The 27,089-nt window shown below is 39.2% G+C and overlaps 1 protein-coding gene and 1 long non-coding RNA gene across 2 annotated transcripts; one reads left to right on the forward strand and one right to left on the reverse strand.

The window, feature by feature from the left end:
- The first annotated feature begins 384 nt into the window (after positions 1–384).
- Positions 385–27,089, forward strand: LCP2 (lymphocyte cytosolic protein 2). Its single transcript, XM_084215620.1, has 19 exons — positions 385–694; positions 3,151–3,213; positions 5,751–5,797; positions 11,131–11,196; positions 12,042–12,073; positions 13,127–13,161; positions 14,367–14,568; positions 15,310–15,410; positions 16,274–16,343; positions 16,553–16,640; positions 17,610–17,780; positions 18,684–18,714; positions 19,375–19,387; positions 20,320–20,440; positions 22,800–22,853; positions 23,797–23,896; positions 24,702–24,779; positions 25,716–25,871; positions 26,573–27,089. Exons 1-19 carry the CDS (start codon positions 617–619, stop codon positions 26,693–26,695), a joined length of 1,629 nt encoding a protein of 542 aa, XP_084071746.1. The 5' UTR covers positions 385–616; the 3' UTR covers positions 26,696–27,089.
- Positions 8,545–24,684, reverse strand: LOC311159503. Its single transcript, XR_014616516.1, has 3 exons — positions 24,550–24,684; positions 10,246–10,346; positions 8,545–8,567 (listed from the first exon to the last, which is right to left on the reverse strand). It is a non-coding gene; the product is annotated as an uncharacterized lncRNA (long non-coding RNA).

A 27,089-nucleotide genomic window follows, 5' to 3' on the forward strand; every position in this document is an offset into this window, starting at 1 on the left:
ACTGAATGATTCTTTACTTGAAGGGATGCTGACTGTAATTCCATCATTAGTTCATTAGTTCCTCATTATGTACAGCTCTGAAAATAACATTTAATTGTGCAAAGAAGGATATTTGAGGTACTAAGGTAATTTAAAGCAGTTTCTCTTAAGTGAATGTTTTCTTCTCTGGGGGGGCTTACCAGAAGAGTAACCCACATCTATGCAGATAATATGACAATATTTTAATGCATGTATAATGTGAATAAATACACAAATATTTCTGTATGCAATTAAAAGCAATTAGGGTCCAGAGGCGTTTACTTCTATGTAACAGGCAGAGCATTTTCAAACCTCTGCTGTGCTTCCTTGTTTACTTATTTATACTCAGAGAAAGGAAGTGGTGAGGCTGACTAGCTGAAACCTCTCAGAGAAGAGACCATTTTGTACCAGAGGAAGCAGTGTCTCTCTGGAACGAACTCACAGCATAATTTCAATTGAGCAGAACAGTTCCTTGACAGAAGCAGCTGGAGGTTGGGCAAGGAATTCCTTGGTGGTGGCCACAGGGAGGGAATCCATGGCTGTGTCATTGGCAGCAGGGCTGTGAACACTCCTGAGTGCTCTGGGGAGAAAACCAACCATGGACCTGCGGAACGTCCCCTACCGCTCCGACGTGCTCACCTGGGACCCAGATGACTTGGCAGAATATTTCAGGACGGTGAGTTTGGCTGTGTTTTGTCTTCATCTGATGGAGGAGCAAACTGCTGGAACATTGGTAGGGCAAAATTCAGATCTTTTATAATAGGCAAAGCTCGCTGCAGAACTAAAAGCAAAACCGCTGTCAAACGAGGAGCTGAGCTCAACTGGTCAGTGAAAATGAATCTTGAAAGGGATTTTTAAATTTGGTATAAGAGAAACTTGTGGCTTAGTTAGAGAAAATAAACAGGTTACAACAATGCTTGTTGGTGTAACACACACTAACAGCTGTGGAAGGCACTGAGGTGTGAAGATTACAAGTTTTCTGTTTCATCTTCAATGATTTTCAGAAATGATATTTTTTTCCAAATTGCTGGGTGTAACGAATGAGCCTCTGGATGTCTTTGTTAATCACATCCATGGCTAGACTTGTAAAACTTGGCACATCTCAGGCTTAATTTTGAAATAATGTGAAGTTTATTTTTTTTCCTATAACTCTGTGAGAGCCTTATCTGGGGTGTTGAGGCAAGTTGGATAGTAGAATGCAGAACTACTTAATAAAGATGAGCAGGTCAAACATAGAATCTGTGTCTACCAAATCTCCAGAGAAGTGAAACTGCCAACTACTTACAAGCCCCTAATTTTAGGGTGCGGGAGTTAGGGGCACAGGAAAGTGAAACCAAAAACTGGAGATGGAACAGATGAGATCATTATCAACAGGTAACTTCAGACAAGTACAAAAAACATCACAACAGTGGTGCAGAGGGAAGTTGGACCATCATTTCCAAGAAATTAGGAAGGAAAAAACGGCTTTCTGAAAAATCTGATAATAATATCCTGAACAGTGATAAAACTGTAAGTTCTGCCATAACTGAATGCACATTTATCTGTAGTGCCTCCCTTCTAGTGATCAAGACACTCTCCAGAACAGAGATAATGGCATTCCACTCCTGGGGAGCTAAATCAGGCCAAAAGCTGTTTAAGTAATCTAAAATATCTGGGTAAGACAAGAATGTCAGCCCAAGTCAGCCAGCTCTGGGCACCAGTCACAAGTGAACAGATCTTATCCCCAGATAAACTCAGAGGATATTATATACTCAGAGATATATATAAACTCAGAGATTTTATCTCTGAGATAAACTCAGAGAATGAATGAACTAAATTTTCAAATAATTTCTGGTTTTTTTTTTTTTTTTTTTTTGTTTAGAAAAAGCAAAGATGTTCATATTTGGGATAGTCCAAGGTTTATTTTTAATAACTAAACAGCATTTTTTTAATCAATTACTTTAAGACTGAGATTAGGTCTCAGTCACAGTGTTTTTTCCCTCTGCATACAGACTTGTGCTGGTAAGATCACAATAGCATTCACTGTAGGAAAGAATTATTTACAGGTTTAAGTCCTCATTCTGCACAGAAGCTTTAATCTCTATCCTAAAATATTTACCAGAGTTAGGTCTGTTTCTTCATATGAATAACTGAAGGTGGCTCCTAAAAATACCCTCTCTGCTGTTGGTTTGTTTCCAGCATCTGTACACCGAGTTACAATGTTACACCTTAAAATGAAAAATGGGATAGGACTACAAAGGACATAAAACTCTGTAATTTCTCTGCTGTAGGGGAGCTAACCCAGCAGCACAGGGTTGTTTGTCTGCAGAACTTTCACTGACTGAAGTTTCAGACAGAATAAAAGTCATTCTTTTGTCTCGAAGCCTCCAAAAGTCACTTTGTCTGCCTGTTCTTTGGGCTCCTTCTGATATGGACCTGACCAACTTGAAACAGATCAAAAATATAAATTGTGTTCTTATATTATGCTATTACTGTTGAAATTAAAAAAACAAACAAACAAACAACCAAACAAACAAAACCCCCCCAAAAACCCCCAAATAAACCCCAAACCAAACTTAGGACAACTGTTGGAAAAGTTTAAAGGTCATGTCTTGCTTTGTGATCAGCCTGTACATGAGCAGCTTCTGAACATCATATCCTTGTCCTAATGCTACTGGAAATGATAATACTGTGGAAAAGCTTTACAAATATTGTAGATAATTTCCAGGATTAACAAGTGAGATTTCCATCCAGAAGTGAAAGCTTTCTGATCACAACAATGAATTCTGTGACTGGGATCAGTCAGCTTTAGTATTCCTGGATAATAGGGTTTTTGCTCTACTTCTGCAGCTGCTCATCCCAGTCAGTACCACAATAATCCATTTTTCCTGATATTTCTTTGGGCCAGGCATCTGTGAGGTGGTTTGTAAATGTGAGGAACAATGTTTCCCTAAATGGATGAAAACCTTTAAGTTCATTTAAGGATGTCTGTCATAAAAATCCATGGTTTTGGGACAAAACAAGCAATTTAGGCAGGCCATAGGATACAAAAATGTACCTTGAAATCATCTACTCAAAGCCAGACATATGTTTAAGTGTCTTAATTGATTCTTATAGTTAAGGGTGCAATAATCATCTTCTTCTCACTGGCAGCTAAAGTACAAGGACTGTGAGAAGGTTGTGAGGAAGCACAGCATAAATGGACAAAGGTTCTTGGTAAGTGGAGCTGTAAAATTCCTTCCTGTAAAATTCCAGCCAGGTGATGTTTCTGACTCCTCCTTTTTTTGCACTGGCAGATGGAGAGCCACCCCTCAGGTGGTTACTGAGGTATAAATATGGGAGATAAATGCTTTTGCTAAAATCAGCCAGACAACTTGCTTTAAATATGGAATGCTGGGAGCCTAAGCATGTTGTTCAATATCAATATTTTTTAGTATTTTTTAAACTGACAGGGAAGTTCTAAACCAATAATCTTGTCTTGAATTCTCGAATATAGAAAGTTCTTGTTTTCAAATATTAACTACAGAAAACCCACATTTATTTATTGATTATCCTCTCATACTAAGAACAAAGAATGACTGGCCTTTCATTGGAATAACTCCTTCATTCCTCTATAGATAAAATTAGATTTTTTTCTGTAGCAATACTGAAAAGCAATAAAATTTAAGAGCATCAAAACTAGTACGCAAAGTCCCAGGGGCTTTAAATCAACATTGTTCCAGGATTGGCTTAATTTTAGAAAAAAGCTGATAACTTCTACTGACAGAGCAGCTGTTTCCAGGTCTTAAATACACATCCATGAAGATGTATAGGAGCTTTTTAGTATTACTGCTTTTTACTTTCATTTTCAAATATTAGCCATTCTATTTCATCAGAAGAAGTAATTTTTTTTCTTCTATTTAATTAGTCATAGTGGGGATATCTCTGCATATCTCTTCTAAAGTTTTATGTTTTTCATTTACTTGTCTTAATATTCAGTTTTTTCACATTTCATTGAAACAAAACATAAAATTTTTCAAGCCCCTGTTGCAGGAACAGGATTTGACCCCTCCCTGCTGCTGGAGGGTGCAGTGAGCATTATTCAATGTGCCATGGGATTTATCCTCCCAGCCCCCAGGAGATCTCAGCTCAAGCACTGAGATCTGTGGCTGGAGTGGGACTTCTGCCTCTGGAAGCACAATGACATTCTGGAAGTTTGAGAGGTGCAAATAGAAAGTGCAATAACTCTCTGATTCTAAGGGATTTTTGTGATTTTCTATTATTTCCAGAGTGTTTCTGTAATTAGCTCAGAGTGCAGCAGCTCTTCAGAGGCATCCCAGCAGATTTGGATGTTTTCTACTGAGCAAGCCAAGCAACTGCTCACCTCTGCTCAGACTCTTTTTAAGCTTTTGGATCACTTGGCAAATGTATAATGGAAAAAACCAGGAAAAGGTTCACTTGTTAAACAGAACCACAGAGGAAGATGTCCAGTAAAATATTCCAGAGTACAAAGCAATCTGGAAAAAAATTGCTTCTCTCTATGAATGGTTTTCCTAAGAAACATCTTTTTGCATTTTGTGAGTGACTGGAAACTGCCAAATTACATTTGCACAGAAACAAGCTGATTGTCTGCTGGGTTTGTAGCTGTTGTCACATCTACATGATAAACCTGGTGTAAAAATGTTGCTCTAAAATTAATCAGAGTAACATCCTAATTTCAGAGTCACCTTTCTGTGTCTACTGGCTACCACAAGGAAACCCCTAGTGAGATGCAGTGGGAATAAAACCAAAGGGGTTCCATGGAACTCATTCTAATAAAATTCTCTATTATTTAAAACAGAAATGTGGCCCTTGTAAAAGAGGTTTTACCTCTAATATTTGTCAGGTTTATCACCAGAATAGAACTCCAGAGAGAAGCTTTAAAAGCCTTAAGAAAAAATACGATTCTTCAGGAAGTACTGCAGTACATTTCCATAAAAGCAGCACATTTAACCTGTGTTTCACTCCTCCCAGAGGCAAAATAGTGTGGAAAAACACAGACAGGATTTGTTCTGTCCTTTGACACTGACAGCTTTGTCAACCAATGTCTAATTAGAAACCTATTGTTACCAGTAAAAAGACAAAAAGAACCAGACTATCATCCCTGTTCCAAAGAGAATTCATGAAGCTTGTGATTAACTAAACAAAACACTAAATCAACAAAATCCAAACTCTTCCTAATCAGCCTGAATCTGTCCTTAGTGTGGACTTGCACATGCTGGAGGAAGAGAAGGGATGACTCTGCAGGAGCATCAGGAAAGGTTTCCAGGCAAACAAAGGTTTCCAGACAGCACGTCTCAGTCAGGGGAACCTCAGCCCAGGGGCTGTGTTATGGTCAGGGGGAACAAACATCCTCCCCCCATCCCTGCTTCTGGAAGGATTTTTTAGGCTGCCAAGGCTGCTTTTAAGTCCAAGGAGTTTTCTAGCTCTGTGTCCCCTAGAACATTTGATTTTTCATGTACTCTGTTACAGATAAGGTTCTCAGAACAATACTCCAGCCAAAGGTTCTGTATTTTAAAATCTACAGTTCTCCCCTGAAATTTTGCAATCATGCAGAATCTTGCCTAATTCCACTGTGCAGACAGGAAGGAATTCAATATACCTGGCTCCTGAAGTCATGTAAATGCCACATGAATTCATGCCACATTTTGAATATATATGTATGACTTACTTGGATCAGTCACAGGGTGTTCCATGGACAATTTTGTCACATATCCCCTGTGTTTCCTTTCTAGAACATGTCTGAAAATGATATTCAGAAATTCCCAAAGCTCAGAGTGCCGTAAGTAATGTCAAACTATTTGAATGTTAAAAATTATTTAAGCTGTTTTGCACTGAAGCCTCATAGGAAATATCAGGCAAACAGTTTGTGAGTGATTGGTTAGAGACTTGTTTATTAGAGTGTACTGAGAGAAAAAGAATATTCCAAAATAAAATGAGTGTTGTCATGACTGCTCAAGCAAAATGATACAATACAGGAAGATTGTCTGGGGGATGTTCAAAAGAACTTGTGCATAAATTCTTTGACTGACAGCAGCTCCATAAAGGTTAAACTTTCGTGCAAGTATTACCTTTGAAGTATGACTTAACTGTTCACTGCTTAACTGTTGACTTAAAGGAAAAAAAAAAGTCAGTTATATCCACAACAGCTGAGGATTTGAAATTGTTTTCACATGCTTTTGCTTTAGGTGGGTGTTCAAGAGAAATCAGTCTGGACCATGTGATTCAATGTTCAGTAGCTTTTCTCAGCCTCCGTGCATTTAGGCCTTGAAAAAGTTTCCAATTCATCTCAATAGCTTCCATCATTTCATAGGAGTTACTTAATGAAGAAAAATAATCCCATTAAGTCAATACTGAGTAGGAGAAATTTGCTTCTTCTTCTAATATTTGAAAATATTCATTTGAAAAATGAAGGATCTTATTTTGCTATGAGTCCTCTGCTACCTGCTTAAGCTGGAGGTTTGAAGTTTCTAACCTTGGAGCTCACATGGAAGGAGAAAAAAAAAGGAATTTGAGCTGTTCCAGCATGGCTGTGGCTTTGTTGCTCATTTCCCACTTCCAGACTCCCTCCCTTCATGGATATCTTGATTTTGCTACACAAGATACAAATTGCTTTGCCTTTTCAGTTACATCAGAGCTTGTGGAAGATGTTTTGGGGAAGACAAGAATACTGAAAAATGTTGTGCTCATGGGTGAGCTGGTGGGAAGAGCTGAACCCAGCAGGACACCCTTGTTCAGATCAGATATGAAGGACTGAATTTGAAAGCCTTGGATGTGACATACTCCTTAAAATCACATCTCTATTTTCACACAATAAATATCCTGATAATAGGGGTTGGTGGGGTACCATATGTTAGTAAGGAAGTCCAGATATTATTTAAAGAAGATGCTCTGATGTCTCAGAATTTCTGAACTCACTTTCAATTAAAAGAAACATTTAACAGTGTTGATGATAGACCAGATTGTCTGTGACAGACTCATCTAACCATACTGTAGAACTTGTAATTTTCTGATGATTTGTCCCACCTTAGCAGTCCTTTGGCAGAATTACCTCTTGTTCTCATTGTCTGAGCTTTTAATATTTAAAACTTCTGGTGATTTCCTTTCAAGTGGATGGTCTAATAAACTCAGTCATACCAGAGATATTGATGCTATAGGTGAATCATCAAAATGAAATCTAACCATGTGGAGGTGCTTCTACCTTCTCATTAAACCCACTGATACCTCAAAGTTGGATTTTCCCACCCTAGAAAAAGTCAACAGCCTTTTTTAGGCAGGTCTGCTGGGTTTCTCATGTGTAACACCCCAGCAGAAACTGAACAGCCTTTTCACTCAGATCTTTTGGATTTCTCAACAACAAGAGAATTTGAAATCAAGAGCTTTCAAAGAAGAGTGAAGCTTGGTGCACAGCTTGAGGAACTGAATAAATAAGTAGATATTTAAATCTGAAGGAAAGCTCTGGAACTTTTTCATACTTACAAACAAACAAAATATTCACTGGAATATGGTGATTATACATGCAGAAAGGTCCTCCATGTAATAGCACTGTTTAAAACAAGAATTTAGAACTTTACTGGGGAAGAGAACTGGTTCTCACTAAAAACAATCAACCAACCACCAAAAAAAACAACAAAAAAACCCCACCCAACAACAGCAATAAACCAAAAATTCACTTAACCCCAACACAACCCTCCAGGAGAGAATTAATGGGCAGAAGAATCTGCCATGTTTTTAAACATTAATTTCTTTACTTCAGAATCTCCACACCCTCATTGAAACACAAAGTGCTGGCTGGTGACTTCTGGGAGAACACATTCACACTTTTCTTTTGTATCATAATGCAAACCTCAACTGCTTGTAGCAACAGTTCTTCTACAAGCTGAAAGAGGCATTAGCATATTATAGTTACACTACCTGATACTTAATAGCACAGCTAAAACCTGCAAAAAGCTTAAAATAAACAGCAGGTGTTACAGCCTTGGCCAGTGACAAAGTGGATAAAAGATAAATAAACAAGAGAGATTGTTCCTCAGTAAATTTAGTGGGAATATTCTGACCTAAGTGGAGCCAAGACCTGGAATCACACAAGGTTTGCAAAGCCCAGACTGTATCTGTACAGGGCTCCTGAGCTGGGTGTGTGGGCTTGCTAAAGGTCCTCAGGGTTTGAATAGAACTGTGTCATTATTTGGGCATGATTCTGTGACTTTTCAAGAATCAAAAGTAGGTCACAGTTGTCATTACAAGGTATGACAGGTCATTTCCTGAATCTAATTGTAAAACTCTACAACCTTCTGTTATTACTAATGAATTATTATTTTGAAAATTCATCTCCACCAGCTCTGTTACAGGTGCACGTCTTCAGAAAACTTCTGGCTTCTTTATAAAAACCAAAAAAACCACAAATTCAAGCACTATTTTGAAAATGAAAATACTGAAAATCTTTAGCACTCTCCACTGAAAGGGCTTAAATCTTTCTGGAAAACTTTGCTTAAAAAGTTTATATTAAGACCACTATGTTTAGATACACACCTGAATCCTCACAAAGAACAGTCCTGAAAGAGAAACACTGGTGAGACTGGGAAGGGATTTGGTGGATTTTACATAGAGCAGACACTGACCATTTTGATTATAAATCTAATGAAGCAAGAGGCCAATTTACAGCTCAAGAGAAAAACAGAATTTTCCTATTGTTCCTTAGCACTACTGTCAGTCAGAGAAGGTCATGAAGTTCTGTGCTTGTGGAGAACAAATTTGAGTCTTGCAAAATATTTTAAAGGACATTCAACAGAATGTGCCTTACTTACTGTGGTCAGAATTCATAAACAGAAAAAGCAAAGATTTCATTAAAAACAACACTGGTGGTTGGCTGACACCTGAACCATGATATAAACACTGGAATTAGTCTGTCACTCCTATTGTTTGCGATTTTGAGAAAAAAAGATTCTAAATTTTCAAGATGCTGTTGATCCCTCTGGCTATTCCAGTGGCAGGTTCATGGCAAACCTGGGATCTGGAATTTCCAGCCTTGTGGAAAAATCTTAAGGCACATCCCACAGCACTCCAAAGTGCATCCCATAGCACTGGCAGAAATTTCCAGCAGCAGAAAGCTCATGGTTGCATTCCTGTCATCTGCCAGCTCAGTGTGACACAGCCAGAGCCTGCAAACGTGGCACAGTCTGAAAGTCATTCTACTTTCAGAACAGTAAAAGTGCAAACATAAAAATTGAGAAATCTGCACTTTCTCTGTTAAAAAGGTAGAAGATGTCAGTGCATGTGCGCACATGCTCTCAGCTGGGGTCTAAAGGTTGTGGTAAGGTTTAGAACAGAGCTGGTGTTCAGTCTGTTCAGTCTGTCACAGCATTGCATCTGCCCAGCAGAGTCTTCTCAAAGGCCAAACCAAAGACTTGGATCACCAGCTATGCTTTTGACAGTGCTCAATATGCAACTGTGCAGCCTCCTGGCCCCAGAGGAATTTGTATTCCACCTCTCTTACCCATCTTAAGCCCTTTGTCCCAATACATGTAGAGTGGATTCTACTCATGTGAACAGTATCTGCAATTGAGTGAACTAAAGCCAGTTTTGGAGTCCTGCTTTGGGGGCTGGCTGTGTGGGGTTTTTTAAAAAATTTCAACTTCCTGCCAGTTTTAAGTTTAGCAACTGGTGGAGGAGGTAGAAAGAGAATGAGAAGTCTGAGTAACATTTTCTGCAAGTGCTGTTGCCTTATCCTCTCCTATCATCCACTCCCACAGCTCAGAGAGCAGTGTGGTTTTGGTACTTCCTTCCTCACAGGGTGACAGGCTCAGCTGCTCAGTGCACCAATCTTCCCTGAGAATGTTGCTTGTAAAGCCTGACCTTCCTAGAATTTGCTTTCTTCTAATAAACCCTCTGAACCAATGGTTTGAAGCATTTCAACTAAACTAGAAGTAATGGTTAGACACTGTATTTTAAGCATGATATGATTAATTTTTTGGCAGGAAGATCAACTTCTTCCTCTCAGTTTTTCCTCAAAAACCAGTTGGTGTAAATGCTCATAGCAGGTTTAGTCCAGAAAGCTTCCAAACACTCAGGTCTCATTCACACCCAGGGAAGTCTGAACCCTAAGAATTATTAGCTCCAAAGCCAGAGAACTTCATTTTACTTCTTTAGCTGAAAAAACCCCCAAGACATTCTGAAATATCCTCTGCCTCTTCTACAGCAGGGAACAAGCCACAGACAAATTCCACAACTCACTTTTTGACCAAAGCACTGATGTGTTCAGGGCACTGCTCACCCCAGACATCTCCTGATGGCTCACATGGAATTTATTATTCACACAGCAACTTCCTTGTCCCCTGCAGCAAAAGGAAACAACACTGAAGCTGGATATTCCTCAATAAGAAATAATGACAATTCAGAATCAGATCATGGGTCATTCCAAGCTTTCTTTGAAACAAAATAATCATAGAGGCAAACTTCATTAGTAGCAGAGCAGAATTCTGGTCTCTCAGTAGAATTTACTCTGTGAATCTCAGTACTGACTGTGCTCCACTTGGAAAGATCTCTCCATGCATAAAATTATAGCTTTTTGATATTCCATTAATATTTCTGCCATGCCCTGAAAGTGTATTAAAACATGGAATTGGATCAGCCTTTCCCCTTCTCTGCTGGAGGGACTGCTTGGCTGCAGAGGAAGGAACACGAAAAGAATAGAGAAGAGTTTAGGGAACATTTAATCCCTGGTTTTACAGCCATAAGCTCTGTTTTCCTGAAACATTACTTGCTTTTTCCATGCAAAATCACACAAATGCCATGGCCATTATTTGAAGCAGTGTGATATCTACAACACCCAAAGATGCTAAGGCTTGCTGGATTTAATGTTAATTTTTAAACACAATCAACAACATGGGGTTTTACCAAGGGAAACAGTCTAGTTTGTAGTTGGGAATGCTGTAGCAGAACTTAGCAATAAAATGATAAATTCAGTGTTTTTATCACATAGTAAATAATAATCATGAATTATCAGATTAAATTTAGCACATACTGAGGGATAATGGTGAAGAAAATTATTTATTTGCTTTGACAAGTGATGGGTTTCAAGGGTTTTTTTAAAACTATTTTTGTTCTTCTTTCCAATAGAATTGTAAGTAAATTAAGCCAAGAAATAAATAAAAATGAAGGGAGGCTCTCTTTCCTTCCAAAATGGTGAGTAAGACAAGTCAGCTTTCTTCTTCAAAGCTTTCAGATAGATCTTTTCTGGACTAGTTTTCATTTGATCAATAATGCCAGATCAGAAGTGCAGCCTGGAAATTCTATAAAATAAAGCTCTATTTCATGAATGCCATCTGCTATCAAATACCAAATGCTGAGCCCATGAACACCCCAGATGCTTCTGCCATGTCCAGAACTAAGCAACATTTGCACATTTCCTGCAATTTTCCACCTGAGCACATAGCCCTTAAGAAGGCCATGAAGCCTTCTTATTATTATTAATAAATCATCATTAATGCATTTCAAAGATCTGCACATCACTGTACTCTTTAATGCTTAATATTTGTCACTGAATAGAACATTCACAATAGAAGAAGGGCAAAAATTGCAAAATTCTATGAGAAAAGAACAATTTATGACCCTACCCAATGAAAACTAAATCCAGTCTACATAACACGTTTTCCATCATCTGATAACATGATTTTACACATTTCCATTCACTAGACTCCAAAACTAGAATTGAAAACCATAAAAACCTTATTTAACCTTACATTTATGAGCTTGACTTTGAAGTTTCTGTTTTCAGGACTGGTAAATGTATTTACTGAGTCCCCTTGCTTCAAACCTGACTTCTGTGACTTCAATTCTTATTGAAACAGATTAGATTTCATTAAGATCATCTCTGTAAATATCAAATAATGTGTTTTTAGCATTTTGGGCAGAGTTAAACTCATCTATGTAAACTTCTTTCTAATGTGACAGTTAACTATTGCCTTTATTTGCAATAGAAACATCAAACATTTAAAAGAAAGATTTTATTTTTTGTATCTTTGTTACAGGGCCCAAACACAAAAATCTCCAGAAAACACAGGTAAGTGAATACTGGCAGACCCTAACAACAAATGTTTAAAAACATTAAAATGTTAAATAACATTAAAATGTTAAATTAATACTTGCAGAGCAGAGTCAACAGAGGGGTGCAGGGTTAGGAACCAAAAATCCAAACCAATAAATGAAAATATGGGAGTATAAAGGAGTTTCAAAAAAGAAAAGCATAGATGCAGAACAATTAGTAAGAAAAAGTGTTATTAAAGAGAAAAAATGGTGAAGGAAGGCAAGAGCAGAGACTTTTATCTGAGAATAGTCAAATTGTCTTTATTTAACCCAATAAATTGTATCAGTGTTTATGTATTTCTGTTCCAACATCTCCACCCCCTGTCTTTCCTCCTAGCAGCACTGTATTAGAGAGGGAAGCTGAGATTTTAAAAAACCAAACCCTTCTTTTATGAAAGCTAAAATAGTCTTAAACAAGGAGATAAGAAGTCTGGGCTTGTTCTGAAAGCATTTTGTTTCAAATTATATTATTTAAATTGGAAGTGGGACAAACTTGAAGTGCCAGCACCCAGACTGTGTCACAGCAGGGCAGCTTTATCTTGGTTTTGAATCAGGATGTGCCCTCATCAGTGCCAGCCTGCCTCTGAAAGAACAGCTCCTTCCTGTGGCACAGCCCTGAGGTCCAGAACTCACCTGGCATTTCTTGGGTTCTTTCTTGTCCTAGTTCTGATGGTCACAATGCAAAGAAGTACTCCATTTTCAGAAGGCTTCAGACCTGTTTTTATGATAGCCTGCATGCTTTTTATACATTCTTACAAAACTCATCAGTTTACACTTTACTCGTTGGTCACAAGAGACAAACAAAGTGCTCATTGGAACAGGCAGCTGCAGGTCTTTCTTATTTCTCCTTCTTTCTTCCTTGGTTTCTGTGTCAGTGACCTTGGTAAGAAATTCTTATTATTTTCTTCTCAAACTTCTCTCTGGCTCACAGAAGACACTGTGAAACCTCTCCCACACTTTCTGTCAGGTTGTTGCATCTCTGACAAAGGTGTCCATGCTCAGAAATGTGTGGTTGTGCTTGTTCCCACAGGGTACGCTCAGGATGACGGTGGCTGGTCTTCCTTTGTGAGTATTTGGGTTAAGAAAACCCCCTGGCTCAGGGGGGGCTCTCTGTTCCTGCCCTGGCTGCTTGGGCAGCACAGCTAGGGGAGGAAAAGCAGGAGCAGGAATGATGGGAGTGGCTGCATACACATTTCCTCACTGAGAAAAAGTTCTCCCCAGAAATTCAGAATTGCCTTCCTATTGCCTTCCTGTAGCTCCCAGCCTACAGCCCCACAGAACCACAGCTGAGTTTTACATGCTTGTTTCAAGCTCTTAAATGACATGTCTAGAGGTGCAAGGTTGCTGTGTTATTCAATGGCAAATTTTTGCCATTTTATTCTCTAGAGCCAACTTGTTGAACAGTATTTTTTTCAAAGCCATTTAGCCTGCAGAAGTGCCTTCTGCCTTTTGGCACAGGAAATGCCCCAGCAAGGTGTTTAGGTGACACACACCCACCCCAGCTGCTGATGCACAGCCTGCCTTTATGAAGATCTCTGAGGCTGACCAGTGGCCAATGGCTTTTCTCCACAAATAAAAGGGAGAGGCATTTTTAGAAGGCACTTGTTACTAAGTTCACAGGAGATTTGCTGCTATTCTGGCAGCACAAGAGATAAAAGTAACCACCTACAGAGCTCCTGGGCTCTGTGCCAGTGCAGAGGACTCTGGAAATTCCAGCTGTGGTACCAGTGACAAATGGAGGGCTCTTTTTCTCCCAAGCCTTGACAGATTGCACAGATGTGCAATGACCATATTGACACTGTTCTGCAAACGAGGCTGGTTGGGGTCAGGAGGACACCAAGACCCAAATCAAAGGCCTCAGCTTTTATGAATAATTTTCACAAGTTGGCTTGCATGCTGTAGAGGACATGTTAGAAAGCAAGAATGAATATCAGCAGCATCAACTGCTGCTCCATTGTGTTCCTGGGAACACTGACTTGTTTGCTGGTGCCTTGCCTGTTCCCTAAAACACTTCATGCATTTCAGCAAACTTGCACCTTATCTTGACCTCCCACTGCACTCACTGTCATCACATAAGCTCCACTAATGCATTAGTGGAATGTTTCTTCCTTTCCCTGTATTATTTCAACAGATTTTTCCCCTCAAACTGGTTGTAAAAGTTTGGTATTTTCCAGAGTGAAAAATACCACAGTGAAAGGCCACCCGGAACCTGCTCTGCAGGGTTTAGTGCTCTCTTCCAGCATCCACTTTTAATGCTCATTTGCCAGGATGATGAAGATGATGATGACTATGAAAGCCCTGATGAAGACCAGGAAAAGGATGATGAGGCTGACTATGAATCACCAACAGAGGAGCCTGAGGAAGCAGAACATGACAGTGATGGCTATGAGCCACCTCCATCCAATAATGAAGAAGCACATCACAGTGTCATATTTCCTGCCAAGTCACTTCCAAGCAGCACAGATTATATAGGTAATTACTAAAAATTAGGTGCTATTAATAATTTACAAATTAGATTTTCCCATGTTATCAGCCACATTTTAGGTGGCTAATAATGGAATATAAAAGTTTTTCCTTGAAGGTAGCAGCGTAGTTCACAAGCAAGATTTAGTGACACAAAATCTGTGACTTTTAAAGTTACATTTTTTACTTTGGACAAGCTCTGTTGGAATAAGGATTAGTTTTGTGTGATGTATGCATTATTTGGCCTTTGATTTGAACCTGTATGAAGTCACACACATGTACAGGCTGCAGTAGCTTTAGCAGTGCAACCTTGGACAGAGCATGTTCTAACAACAATGGCAAAAAAACTCTAATGAAATTTGGGAAAAGAACAATCAGCTGTCCCTGCCTGTCATTTCTGTTTTATGTCTGAATCCTCAGCAGCCTGGAGGTGTGGAGTCCATTCAGAAGAACAAAGCTGCCATTCAGATTGGCTGGTGTTTCACACACTGTGCTGCAGGGGATGAAATAAATCCTGTGGCCCAGAGCCTGGCAGGGGAGTCACCCCCACAGGGACAGACCAGCCTGGAACTCCCAACACAACACACTGATCCTAAAGCAACTGCCAGTGAAATCCTACAGCAATGTCTTGATGATTTATTAACTTCAGTAGCCAGGTTCTTGTAAGGGCTCTTTGTGATAAAAATGGAATGAGTATTAAATAACCAGGCTCTGTGTAGTTGTTTAATTTGGGATTTTTGTTTTCTTTAGACAGACCTACAACAACCAGATCAGCACATCAGCCTCCACATCAGCCTCCAGTACCCCCCCAGCGACCTGGCCCAGCCTCATTTGGGGGAAGAAGTGCTACTGTATGTTCCTGTCTTAATATCTCACCTATTTCCTATCCCAGGACCTTCTTAGGAGTCCAAGTGTAGGGCCATTTTTATTCACCTAGTGTATGAAGAGGAAACCATCAAAATAGATTTGAACTCTGTTACAAGGTGGCCACTGTTCAAGGAACAATTCAATTTCATGGGAGAAATATATTTCATTATTTTATATTCCTTCACTGATTCTTACACTGGAGATATACACCTACTTGTGAATGCCTCTCCCACAGAAATTATATATTTGTAAGAGATGCCTCTGTTTTGAAAAAAAGGTTATGTTTTTCCAAACTATACTTCTAACAGTTGCCCAATTGAATTAGGACCTCATAAAAGTGTAAGAGACTGTGGAATCAGAACGTTGATAACCAAGATTTGATTCCTTTTTTTCCTGCTGTGAATACTTCAAAACTGAAAGTTCTTGTGCTGTTGACAGCTGGCACTATAGGTTCAGAGTTTGCCAGAACAGATGTACACTAAACCTAGCAATGTTCCCACAAGTAAAGGTTTAGGATGTGATGGAGGGTCTGGTGCAGTGTCACAGAGATACAGCAGTGTTGGAGCTCCTGTTCCTTTCCTTTGACAATGCACCTCCCCTTCCTGAGGAGACATCCCACTGGAGTCTGGGGAGACTCAGCAGATGGAGGCAATTCTACATCCAATAAACCCCAGAGATTTTGATCATGCTCCAGGAGGGTGCCTGGCTCCTGTCCTTCCTTCAGTGAGCAGAGACCTGCTCCTTGTGCTGTGCCACACAAGACTGGCAGATGAGTGTGGTGGGGTTGATACACTCCAAACAGAAGGGTGAAGACACATTTTAACCACTTGTGAAATATTCATTCCAGCTGCCAGCTTTCCCTCCTCCACCAAGCAACAACGACTTGAGTAGAGACAGAAACATGAAGCCTTTGAAACGTGAGTACAGCTGGAGTTCTCTTTGTAAAGCTTTTCCCACAGACTGCAGCACTTCACTTCTTCCTCTTTTCCCTCAGTTCTACTCTCTTCTGCTACTCATACAGGAGTCTGAATTGTTGTTTTAAGAAGTTACACCAGTTCTAATCTATGCAAAATAAAGATATATTGACCTATACCAGCAAATGATCTTACACAGTTGTTGTGTTTAGCCCCAGCTCCTTCTATAGACAGAAGCACCAAACCCCCTCTGGATCGCCTTGCTCCCCCATATGAAAGAGAAAGCCCAGGATCAGGTCAGTATTTGCCCACATTAATATCACTGGGGTTGCTTTAATTACTGAAAATCATCAGTTTGTTGCTTTAATTACTGAAAATCGTCAGTTTGTATATAATTAATGCAAAAGAACAAGGCTCAACTAAATGTAATCAAAGTAATGCGTTTATGAATAAATGGTGTGAGCAGAACTTACCAAGTGGGAGAGAAATTTCATGTAGAAAACAGCAACCCTGGGTCAGACAGGTGAACAGAGAGACATTATGAGAACCCTGTGCAATAAAGGTTTGATGCACACCTAAGTGATCGAACAAGGAAATATTTAGTAGGTTAAAGGAGGAAATCACCTTTGCATATAAAGGTAATGAAACTCTGCATGCACTGCTGTAGGTAATGTGGCAACAGACTTAAAAGAAGGCTGAGAATTAATATGACACAGAAAAAAATGGCATTTCCTTCAGACCTGAAAACCACATTATACAAAGTATCTACAGATATGACTCTACAATTTTATTTATGATCTAAACTCTTATCTGTTATATAATGGCAAGAAGATATCCAGTAGTTCAAAGCTGAGCATTAGATAATGTGATTGTGACATGTGCCATGTTGAAAATGTTTAAATTTCCCTTCAGTAAGAGAGACTGCAATTTTACCATCACTTGCAAAGCCAAAATATTTTTCTGGCTCACATCTCAGGATATGAGCTCTTTGACCAGGAAGATTCACTTTCAATTTTATTCAAAACTCAATTATTTCATAGGAAGTTTAATTAATTAACTTCCACTTTTTCTAAATGTAAGCTTTTGCTGTTTTCAGGGAAGAAGCCAGTCATTCCTGAGAAGGTAATTTTTTTTTTTGGTTACTATTGATAGTTTTTGCCTATTTTAATGCACTTACACATTCTCTTAACTACTCCTTGTTGTTTTGCAGCCTCTGGTTTCACAGCTAAGGTAAGATTTGTCCTCTGCAAATGATCCTCTCATTGCCAGTATTCCCCAGTTATTTCTTAACAAGCAGATTTTTGCCTTTATTTCATCATCTCACTCCTGCTTTAGATCCCTGGGAGAACAGTTAGCAATGATGCCAAAACCTCCTGTCCCACCTAGTGACAGATATGAAAGAGGCAACCCACCTCCTCTAAGGAAGCAAAGCCCTGGAAAGTAAGTGCTCATTTCACTGAAATTCAATAAAGGAGAAATGATATTTACCAAAAATATGGACAGGCAACACAGGGTGGTCTGATTTACTGGCACTGCATGACAGCAGGGTCTGTGGGTATCAAAGTTTTGGTTCATTAATATGCACAGGATGTGCTTGAAGCTGCAGAAAGGTGTGAATGCAGAAAAACTCTCTCCAGTCATATCTGGAAGAGCCATTATGTGGGGCATGACTCACTCCTAAGTTGTACAAAGATACAGATGATCCATGTTTTTTCCAGCAGAGCAAGTTCTTGCTCTAGGGAACATCCTTACATGAGTTCTATTGCTGTTGTTTTAGGGTATTAGAAAAAGAAATCTGTACTTTTATCCCATTGATTTTATTAGCCTGCCAAACTCCTTCTTAGCAGCCAGCAGCATTTTCTAGCAGAGCTGGATCATTCTCCAGCATTTTCTAGACCACCTCGGGGCTGAACACTGACTGTACTTCAAACAAGAGAAGAAATAATTGGGATCTGCTAACCAGCCAGGATAATTGATCAGAGAAACAAAGCCTGATATCCTTATGATGTGCTCCAGCAGTGTTGTCAAATATTATAAATGAGTTCAAGACTTGAAGTCTTGATGTTTCATCATTGTACAAGCTTGTTTTAAGCTCTAATTTTACAATCAATTAATTAGACATTTTCCTTGTTGATAAAATCAAGATGGGCTAAGAACTAGAATAATGCATTAGATTATAGCTGCAAATTAGACTCTTAGATATTTTTATGGGGGAAAAAATGTTTCTGCATCCATTGGTCTTTAAAACTTTCTACAAATTAATGTTCAAGTTGAAAATATGGCCTAATGCACATGAAGTGAATGAGTATTATTCCACCTATGATTGTTTTGTTTTCATTTCAGGCACAGTTGGCCATCACACAAGAAAAATGAAGTAAGTGTAGCCTCAAAGCATATATTTAAAAGTATGAGGGTTACAGTAAAATTAAGTACCTGTATAAACTAATAATGCTGGAGAGGTAAACTTGTTTCTTTTATAAATTGTAAGGAATACTCATGGATCTTTCATGGCACATGGGGTGTTTTTGAACAGTTCTTTTGTGTCAAACTCAGTTTGTTCCCTGAGAATTTATCTTGGATAACAGGAAGAATAAGCCTAGAATTTCATCTATGACATGGGAGAAGTGGTTTTGCTTAAAAATGATTTCTGGGGATTTTTTCAGCTTAAGCTGACCTAAAAGTTTCACTTTCAGATAACTCTGAGAGTCTACACTTACTCGAAGGAATAAGGAAAGTTTATATCTCCTGAGAGTTTGACTATTTTAGGTCAAGATGTGTTATGGGACATCTACCACACATCTTGTTTAAAACTTTAAAAACTTAAAAAATTATTTGGTGTTGCATGAAGACAAAGTGCCCAAAAGTTTAGAGGGAAGTCATATTGTAGACATTAGAATCCTTGTATACTCAAAATTCAGCAATGTCCAGATTTTGTTTTCTAAAACATTCCTAAGAACTGTGCTATAATAGGTTGCTAATTTGCCTTTTTTTTTTTTTTTTTTTTTTTTTTTTTTTTTTTTTTGTGGCTCCCCAGGATGAAGAAGACAGTAAGTATTTCTACAGTGATTTTTCTAAAGTCAGGTGGTACCTTGATAGGCAGTAGAATTCTTATAAAGTGCCTGATGCAGATTTACATATCAAAGCCACAAACCCCAGGAAATCAATAGCTAATAGCTCCCTTCAGTCAGCCAGTTACCAGTCAGCAGGATTTCTTACTTTGAAATACATTACATTAGAGAGATTTGTGTTCTGCACACAGCAGCAAAGAGCTGGAAACAGAAACCTGGTGTCTCCCAGTCCCCAGCAGACCCTGCTGCACCAGGATCTGTGCAATGTTAGTCAGTGTTATGAACAGAGGCAGAACTTCTTCCATGTGCCACCAGTGTTTATAAACTACTGCAGAATGCTGATTTCTGAAATGGAGTTGGTAAAGGGACGCCATAACAGAAGCAGGACATTTGGCCAAGCCTCTATGAATTATCACTGCCCTAAGCCTCCATAAAGAATAAGGTTATTTAAGCTGTGCAGAGCACAGTTAACCTGTTCCACTCCTGCTAGCTCAGGTCTGAGGACACTGCAGAAAGACAATGTTTTATTTCATGCTGGGAGAAATCTCAGAATCATGTTCAAAAAGGTGATATCAACTCTGCTATTTAGAAGCAACATGACAGAAAACATGTGCCACCTTCTGCAGTTAAGGTACCTGAACCTAGAAAATGTGAATGTTGCTCAAGCTAGTTCCAGTTTATTTTTAATTTTAATATCTACTTTTAAGTTCTCAGCTGACCATATGAGTTTCCAATCTGTAGCTAACACATCAAGGACTGTTTATTGCATTTTATTTATCTAATTAAATAGCAGTAAGGTTCTAATTTATCTAATTACATAAGCAGTAAGCAGTAAGACAGAATTTCTTCATTCTACTTCATTTAAGAATATCTCATGTAGGATTTAAGTTTCCTTCTCCTCCTCTCCACAGCTGCCCTGCAAAGACCAGTGCCACAGCTGTCCTTGCCCCCATACAGCTCCAATGCATTCCCACCCAAATCTGTCAAGCCTCCACCTAAGCCAGGATCCAACAGCATTCCTGCTGCAGAAAGGTTTGTTTCACCATTATGGGTCATTCCTTTTGAATCTCAGTCTATTGGTATTTCATTCCTGAGCCTGTGCCCTTGCCTCTACAAAATGGTCATTAGTGCTGTTCCTACTATCCAGGAGAATTCTCTACAGAATTGAAGCTCTCTATCAGTGGAGCAGAAAGTGTACATCAGGCAACCAAGAAAAAAACATGAATCTCTATGGTTTAGAGAGGAGGAGTTTTAAACTGATGTCTTGGAGTGGCCACCTAGACAGAGGCTAGACAAGATTAAGAGAATAAAAGCAGGTATTTATTGAAGGCCTTCAGTAGGTACATCTTGGGCAGTCAAAAGCCTCCAAGGGGCTACACCCAGGATGGACAATGGCCATGAGTTTTTCAGGCAATTTTAAATTTGGTTCATTTGCACCTCTGGGGTTAAATCTCCAATTACAGCTTCAGGTAATGAAGTCATTGACTCGGAGTTATCCCCCCCAATTCACTGTTGTTTACCTCTCTGGGGCCTGAGACAATCAGGTGTCCCTGAGTTCCAGGCCTAGAGAGAAATTGTTTTGTCTGAATGAAATGGGAGAACAGCAGCTGACAGGCCATGGAGTTTTAGAGCTGTACACCAAAGCAGGGCAGGATCTGAAGAATAGAAAAGCTAAATCCTAAGGTATCAAGACCCTACACAGTATAAAGCTTCCATTCATGGGACACCCACTGCTCTCCCATTGCTTGCAGGGTCCATAAGAATGAGCAGTCCTTTTGAGAGGGAATCATCTCCTACAGAACTAGGCAGGATTCAGGACAAAGGGATTCTGCACACTCTAGGACACCTTAAGTGTTAGAGCTGCAACTCCTCACACTTCAAAACTAAAAAACTCCTCAAACCCAGCTGTCTGGAGTTGAATCTGAAAGAATTTTGTGTCCCTTTTACTAAATCTTACTGGAATGGTTGATAACTCCTATTTAAAATTGTGAACCTTGCTGCAATTTTTCCCCAGCTTCAACTTACAAATATTTGATTGCTATGCCTTCACTTGCTAGACTGAAGAGCCACAAATTAAATTTTGATTTCTGATGTACCATGCAACAGACTTAGACTTCAATGACTTAAAGTGGGCTCCTTGAGTCCATGTCTGATGCACATTTTCTAATCTGTGTATTTTTTTAATGGCTCTATGATGAATTCCTCACATTTCCCATCATTCTCTGGAACTGCTGACACCAAAACAAATACTGCAGTAGCAATAGCAAGGTCATATGCAAATTGAACAATTCCTATGATGAACACTTCTGCTGATACTCAAAGAGCATTGCCAAATTTTGCTGTAGCAGAGGCCCCTGGGCTGACTGATTCTCTCCCATAAATCAAGTCATGATAGGGTGTTTTTGTTGTGCAAACAAAATTAGCATATTTATCTCAGAGTCTTTTTAACAGCTCATTTAAGCAGAAGAGAAATATGAACAGTAAAGGAAAGGAGTGCAGGCAATTTGTTCTCAATTAGGTGAAGAGACAAAAAAAAAGCCCCAGAAATTGAAGAGTGGAACTCGATTTTGAGCAGTTTTGGATGTTGGTTGAAGTTGGCAGAGATCTCTGGATGTCTTCTGGTCAACCCCCTACTCAGGCAAGGTCACCTTGAACAGGCTGCCTGGTACCACATCCTGACAGCACCTGAATGTCTCCAAGGAAAGAGAGAGATTCCACAACACTCTTGGCAACCTGCTCCAGTGCTTGCTGCCCTCACATTAAAAAATGTTTCTTGATGTTCAGAGGGACTTCTGGTCTTGTCACTGGGCACCAGTGAAAAGAGCCTGGCTCTCCTTTAGATATTTATGTGCTTTAAAAGATCCCTCCTGAGCCTTCTCAGCTTCCAGCTCCCTCAGCCTCTCCTCATGGGGGAGATGCCCCAGTCCCTGATGTTGCTGGTCCTTCCCAGCTTGCAACATAAATGTGAAGCTGCATTTTTATCAACAATGTTACAGAAGCTGCAAGAATAATAACTCTGTAAGTGGAACCCCGCAGCGAGAAAGCTCTGGAGAGCAGCTCCCTGTGCCTGCTGCAGGGGAAGGACAGAGCCATTCCCTGTGAAAACTCCCCAAGCTCAATGCTCTCCTGCATTGATCCTGCCACAGAAGTCTCTGTGGCCTTTACTGATTACCTTATTGCCAGATACTGAGCTCCAGTAAACTTAAAGATGGATCCACTTACACAAAAAGAAGGAAAGAAAAACAAAAAGAAGAAAAGAGAAGGCTCTCCTCACCCTGCACAGGTCTCAAGGGGCTCTCACATTCTGTAAAACAGGCACAAAGTCCAGATCAGGTGATCAGAGCACAGAAATGTTGTATTTATACTGACTACTCTTTTTTTTAAAAAACAGTTCTAGAAACCTGTCTGCAACTGGCTCTCTACCACCACGCTTCCATCCAGGTTTGTATCCTACATCCTTACATTGTTTTTATTTTTCAAGTGAATGAAAGTTGAAAGATAGTTTCAGTGAAGTTGATATAAAAGCTTTCTTTTCTATGGATGTTTCTGCTTGGACTGGAAACAGAAAACTATCAAGTTCCTGAAAGGCATCCTGTGTACTTTACTTAGTCTGAATCAAAGATTTTGGGCTTTTTTTCCCCCATGAAGTTTGGGCTTCCTGCCTAGTTCACCCAGTGTCAAAACTTCATATAACCTTATTTTTCTGTACAGTACTGAGAGCTGAGCTATGCAAATCACTGTGGTATGCTAATACTCCCCAAAAAGGTTAGCAAATGCTTTTCATGTGAAATACACTCCATATTTATCTTGCAAGAAAAAAAAAAAAAAAGAAAACTTAAGCATCAATTGCTTTACAAGTAATTTTTTTTGCACGTGGTAACAGCTGTCAGTGTCCTACAGTGACATTTTTTATTTTCTAATTGCTGAGAAGGCAAGGATTGCAAAGAGACAATGTTACTTCTGTCTCTAAAGAAACCAAGATGCTCTCAAGTGAGTGAGTGACTGTGGTGCAGAAACTGATAAAATGTCACCCCTATTTCAAGTTCATTTGTTCTCCTGGAGATTTGAACCACAAGAGCTCAGTTAAATTCCCTGTGCACCAAGGATGGAATTATGTAAAGAACCTGGTTCTCATAGAGAAGCCTAGATCTGATTTCAAATGATTTCTAGATGTCTCAGTACCAAGGTGTTGTATTGCACTAAATAGTTATTTAGCTGTTTGCACTGGGTGTTTGGTAATTTGCACTGTTCACATGATTTTTATTTACACCTTGGTGATACAAATACTTTATGCTTTATAAAATCAAGATCCTACACCCTGGGTGCACAGATGAAATGATTTTCCTGGTTTTAATGTTGTTTTTCTACTTTTGTACCTCTGAAGGCAGCAACAGCAGATCTCCTTCCAGAGGCCCAGCTGACATGAGACCTCCATTGCCAATTCCTAGCAGACAGACTGTTCACCAGGCAAACACAGAGCAAGATGAGGTACAAAACATGAACCATAACTGTAGAGACAGCAAATTTTCTGGTTTTGAGCGACAACAACACCTTTCAAAGTTGTTTTTCCAGTCAATGTGAGGACACTACTGAGTGCTTTCAGTTTCCTTTTCTATGTCAAACTGTAGTGCCTTATTTTGTCCTCATCAAGAAAAACAACAATAGTTGAATCCCAAAAGAGCAAAATAAGAAAAATACTTATTTTCTGGATTACTTGTTTTGCACCACTGCCTTCAAGCAGTATCAAACTTTCAGTTCTCCTTCCAGAAAAATTTGATGAGTAAAGGACTCACTCTTTTAAGTGCATTTTTGCTTCACATTTCCTTAAATAAAACAAGTTTAGAGCAAACCACTCATGGTGGTAACACTGCTGGGCAATCATAAATAGTGCATTTACAGGAAGTCTGCACAGTTGTCTCAGATGATGGCTGAAAAACAAACAGACAGATGAAGGCAAAGGATGCCTTTGTGCCTACTGTCCAGGTAGACAAAAGAGAACATAACACTTAAAATCTTTTACTGAAAGTATTTGGAAATATCTGTTTTCTTAGCTTACCTGCAGGGGCATAATATCTAGACCTGTAATATTTTCAAATTTATCAAAGTGAGCAAGTAATTTAAACCAATTTAGCAGCACTTACCGTACCACAATAAATTGCAGCATGATCTGCACACAGAGATTCTGCACACAGACCCACATATCCCCCACACTGCAATTTCTCTGTACTTATTTGCATGTTGCCATTCCCTGGCAGCTGACCTTGTCCCTGTCCTTGTCCTGTCCTAGCCCCAGGGCTCTCTGAAGGATGAGTGGTACGTGGCTTTTGTCAGCCGGCCCGAGGCGGAGGCAGCGCTGCGCAGGATAAACAAGGTACTGCAAATCCCACCCCTGTCCGGGCCACAGAGCCCAGCAAAATCAACTGCAGCTTCCAACAAGGCTCATCTGTACATGTGGAAATAAATGAAATATAGAATATTTAACATTTAATATTAAATATATAAATGATAAATAAATGCATTTAAAATAGAATAAATATTTATTGTAGTTTAAAGAAATTAATTTAATTTAAAAAGAAATGTTTTCTTATATATTAATAATAATATATAATTAAAATAATACAATAATATATATTAAATAATAATATATCAAATAGATAATGTTTAATATCGATTTAATATATAATCTTTAATATCATAAAGATAAATAGAATTATTGCTTTGGGAGTTGTGGTTACCCTGTGCTGCCTCACAGCACTTGCCATGAACTGAATGCCATGTGCACCATTCCAGTGATTTGTACTAAAGTCCAGTTTATAAGGTCCCATTCAGTGCCTTTAAGAAAGGGATTTCAGTTGAAGAATTGTCAAAATAGATCTGAAATTAGGCAAAGCAGAGAGGGATACAGTATCACTGCCTTTACCTCAATTACACAGTGTCATTATTTTAAGCTGTCTATAAATCCATCATGTAGGAAACGTGATTGGCACTTAGTGGAAATGAATTTCTCTTCTGGTTAAAGTGATGTGAGGTTTGGTCTTTGATATTTCACTTCCTCCTTTAATGGAATCTCTCCCTTATACAACATCATTCCCACCTTCCTTTAGAATCTACTTTTGTTACAGAGGAAAGTTTGAAGTAGCAAACTGAAAGACAACCATTTGTCAAAAGACCTAAATGCTTTAATGGTGCAGTTTCTCTTACCAGAAAGAAAAAAGATTTCACAAAGAAGAAACACTTAGAAGCACAAGTGCTCGATCAAACCCAGGAGTGTCTGCTCTTTGTCATCTTTCATTTTTTCCTGTTTCAGGATGGAACATTCCTGGTGAGGGACAGCTCAAGGAAAACAGTGACTCACCCCTATGTCCTGATGGTGCTGTACAGAGACAAAGTGTACAACATCCAGATCCGCTACCAGGAGCAGGAGCACTTGTACTTGTTAGGAACCGGCTTGAAAGGAAAAGAGGTACCCTGTGTTTTTCACACTGCTTCTCTTCATTTCCAGGCATCTCCTGCCTCATTCCTCAGTGCCAGGTGACTGTTCTCCTGGGCTGGAATTCTGCTTCTTGTCTCAGAGAATATTGTTATTGCTGGAAGCAGAATCAGGTTATGCTGTTTGCGCTCAGGGAATGAAGGGCTGGCCTTAGAGCACAGCCATTAGAAATCCACGTGCCTGCTTAGGGAATGTTTGTTTCCCACTGAGATACCAGATAAGGGAAATGCAGAGCTGAGAGCTGATCCATACCTGCCAAGTTCCAGCTTTGCTCCCAGGCTGGTGGCTCAGCCCCAGCCCGCAGGACTGTGTGGGTTTGCTGGCACCAGACAGACTGCTCAGCACATTCTGGCAGTTCTGATCCACACTGAATCCCTGAACTGATCAGCCACCTCTCAACTCTCAAGTACAGTCATCACATCAAGCACAGTGGCAACAGCCTGTGTTAAACAGACCAAGACTCTATAAATGAATTATACAACATTGCAGCAGCTTGTACATAGAGTTACTGAATTACTGGCCATGGCAGGAAGGAGAACAGTTGATCTGGACCTTATATATATTTTTATAATATTGATAAATATTTAGAATTTTAAAAAAACCCTTTTGTTTCTACTGGTTACTGATAATTATGACATTTTAGCCTTAATTTTCTCATTTTTTCCATCCCACAGGAATTTTCTTCTGTAGCAGATATCATTGACCACTTCCAAAGAACACCCCTTCTTCTGATTGATGGAAAAGACAGAGGCTCAAGAAACCAGTGCATGTTAAAATACGCTGCAGGACATATTTAAATGAAACTTTAGAGAAGATCACATTTAGTACTGAAGCCCCCTGAAGTTTATAAACTTCAAGATATTTCCCTTTTCAGCAAACTAAAATAATGAAGTCATTAAAATTTACAGTTTCAAAGAAAAAGGGCTATGTTATTTTTAAATTATGCCTTAAATACAGGACTCTATAAATATAATTTTCCTACAAAGTGTCCACTAATCATACAGCACATGAGAATTTCTTATCTTCCAAGATATGTATATCCTCTTGAAATTATTTCCACACCAAATTTGATGAACCATAAATAAATATCCATACAAGCCTCTGCTTTCATAGGAGCTCTTTTTTTGGATCAGAATTGCAGCAGCAATTTTATTATTTGGAGTGATACAGAGTAAACCCAAACATTGTCAA

Source organism: Fringilla coelebs (assembly GCF_963513975.1).
Source record: "Fringilla coelebs genome assembly, chromosome: 15".
Taxonomy (NCBI): Eukaryota; Metazoa; Chordata; class Aves; order Passeriformes; family Fringillidae; genus Fringilla; species Fringilla coelebs.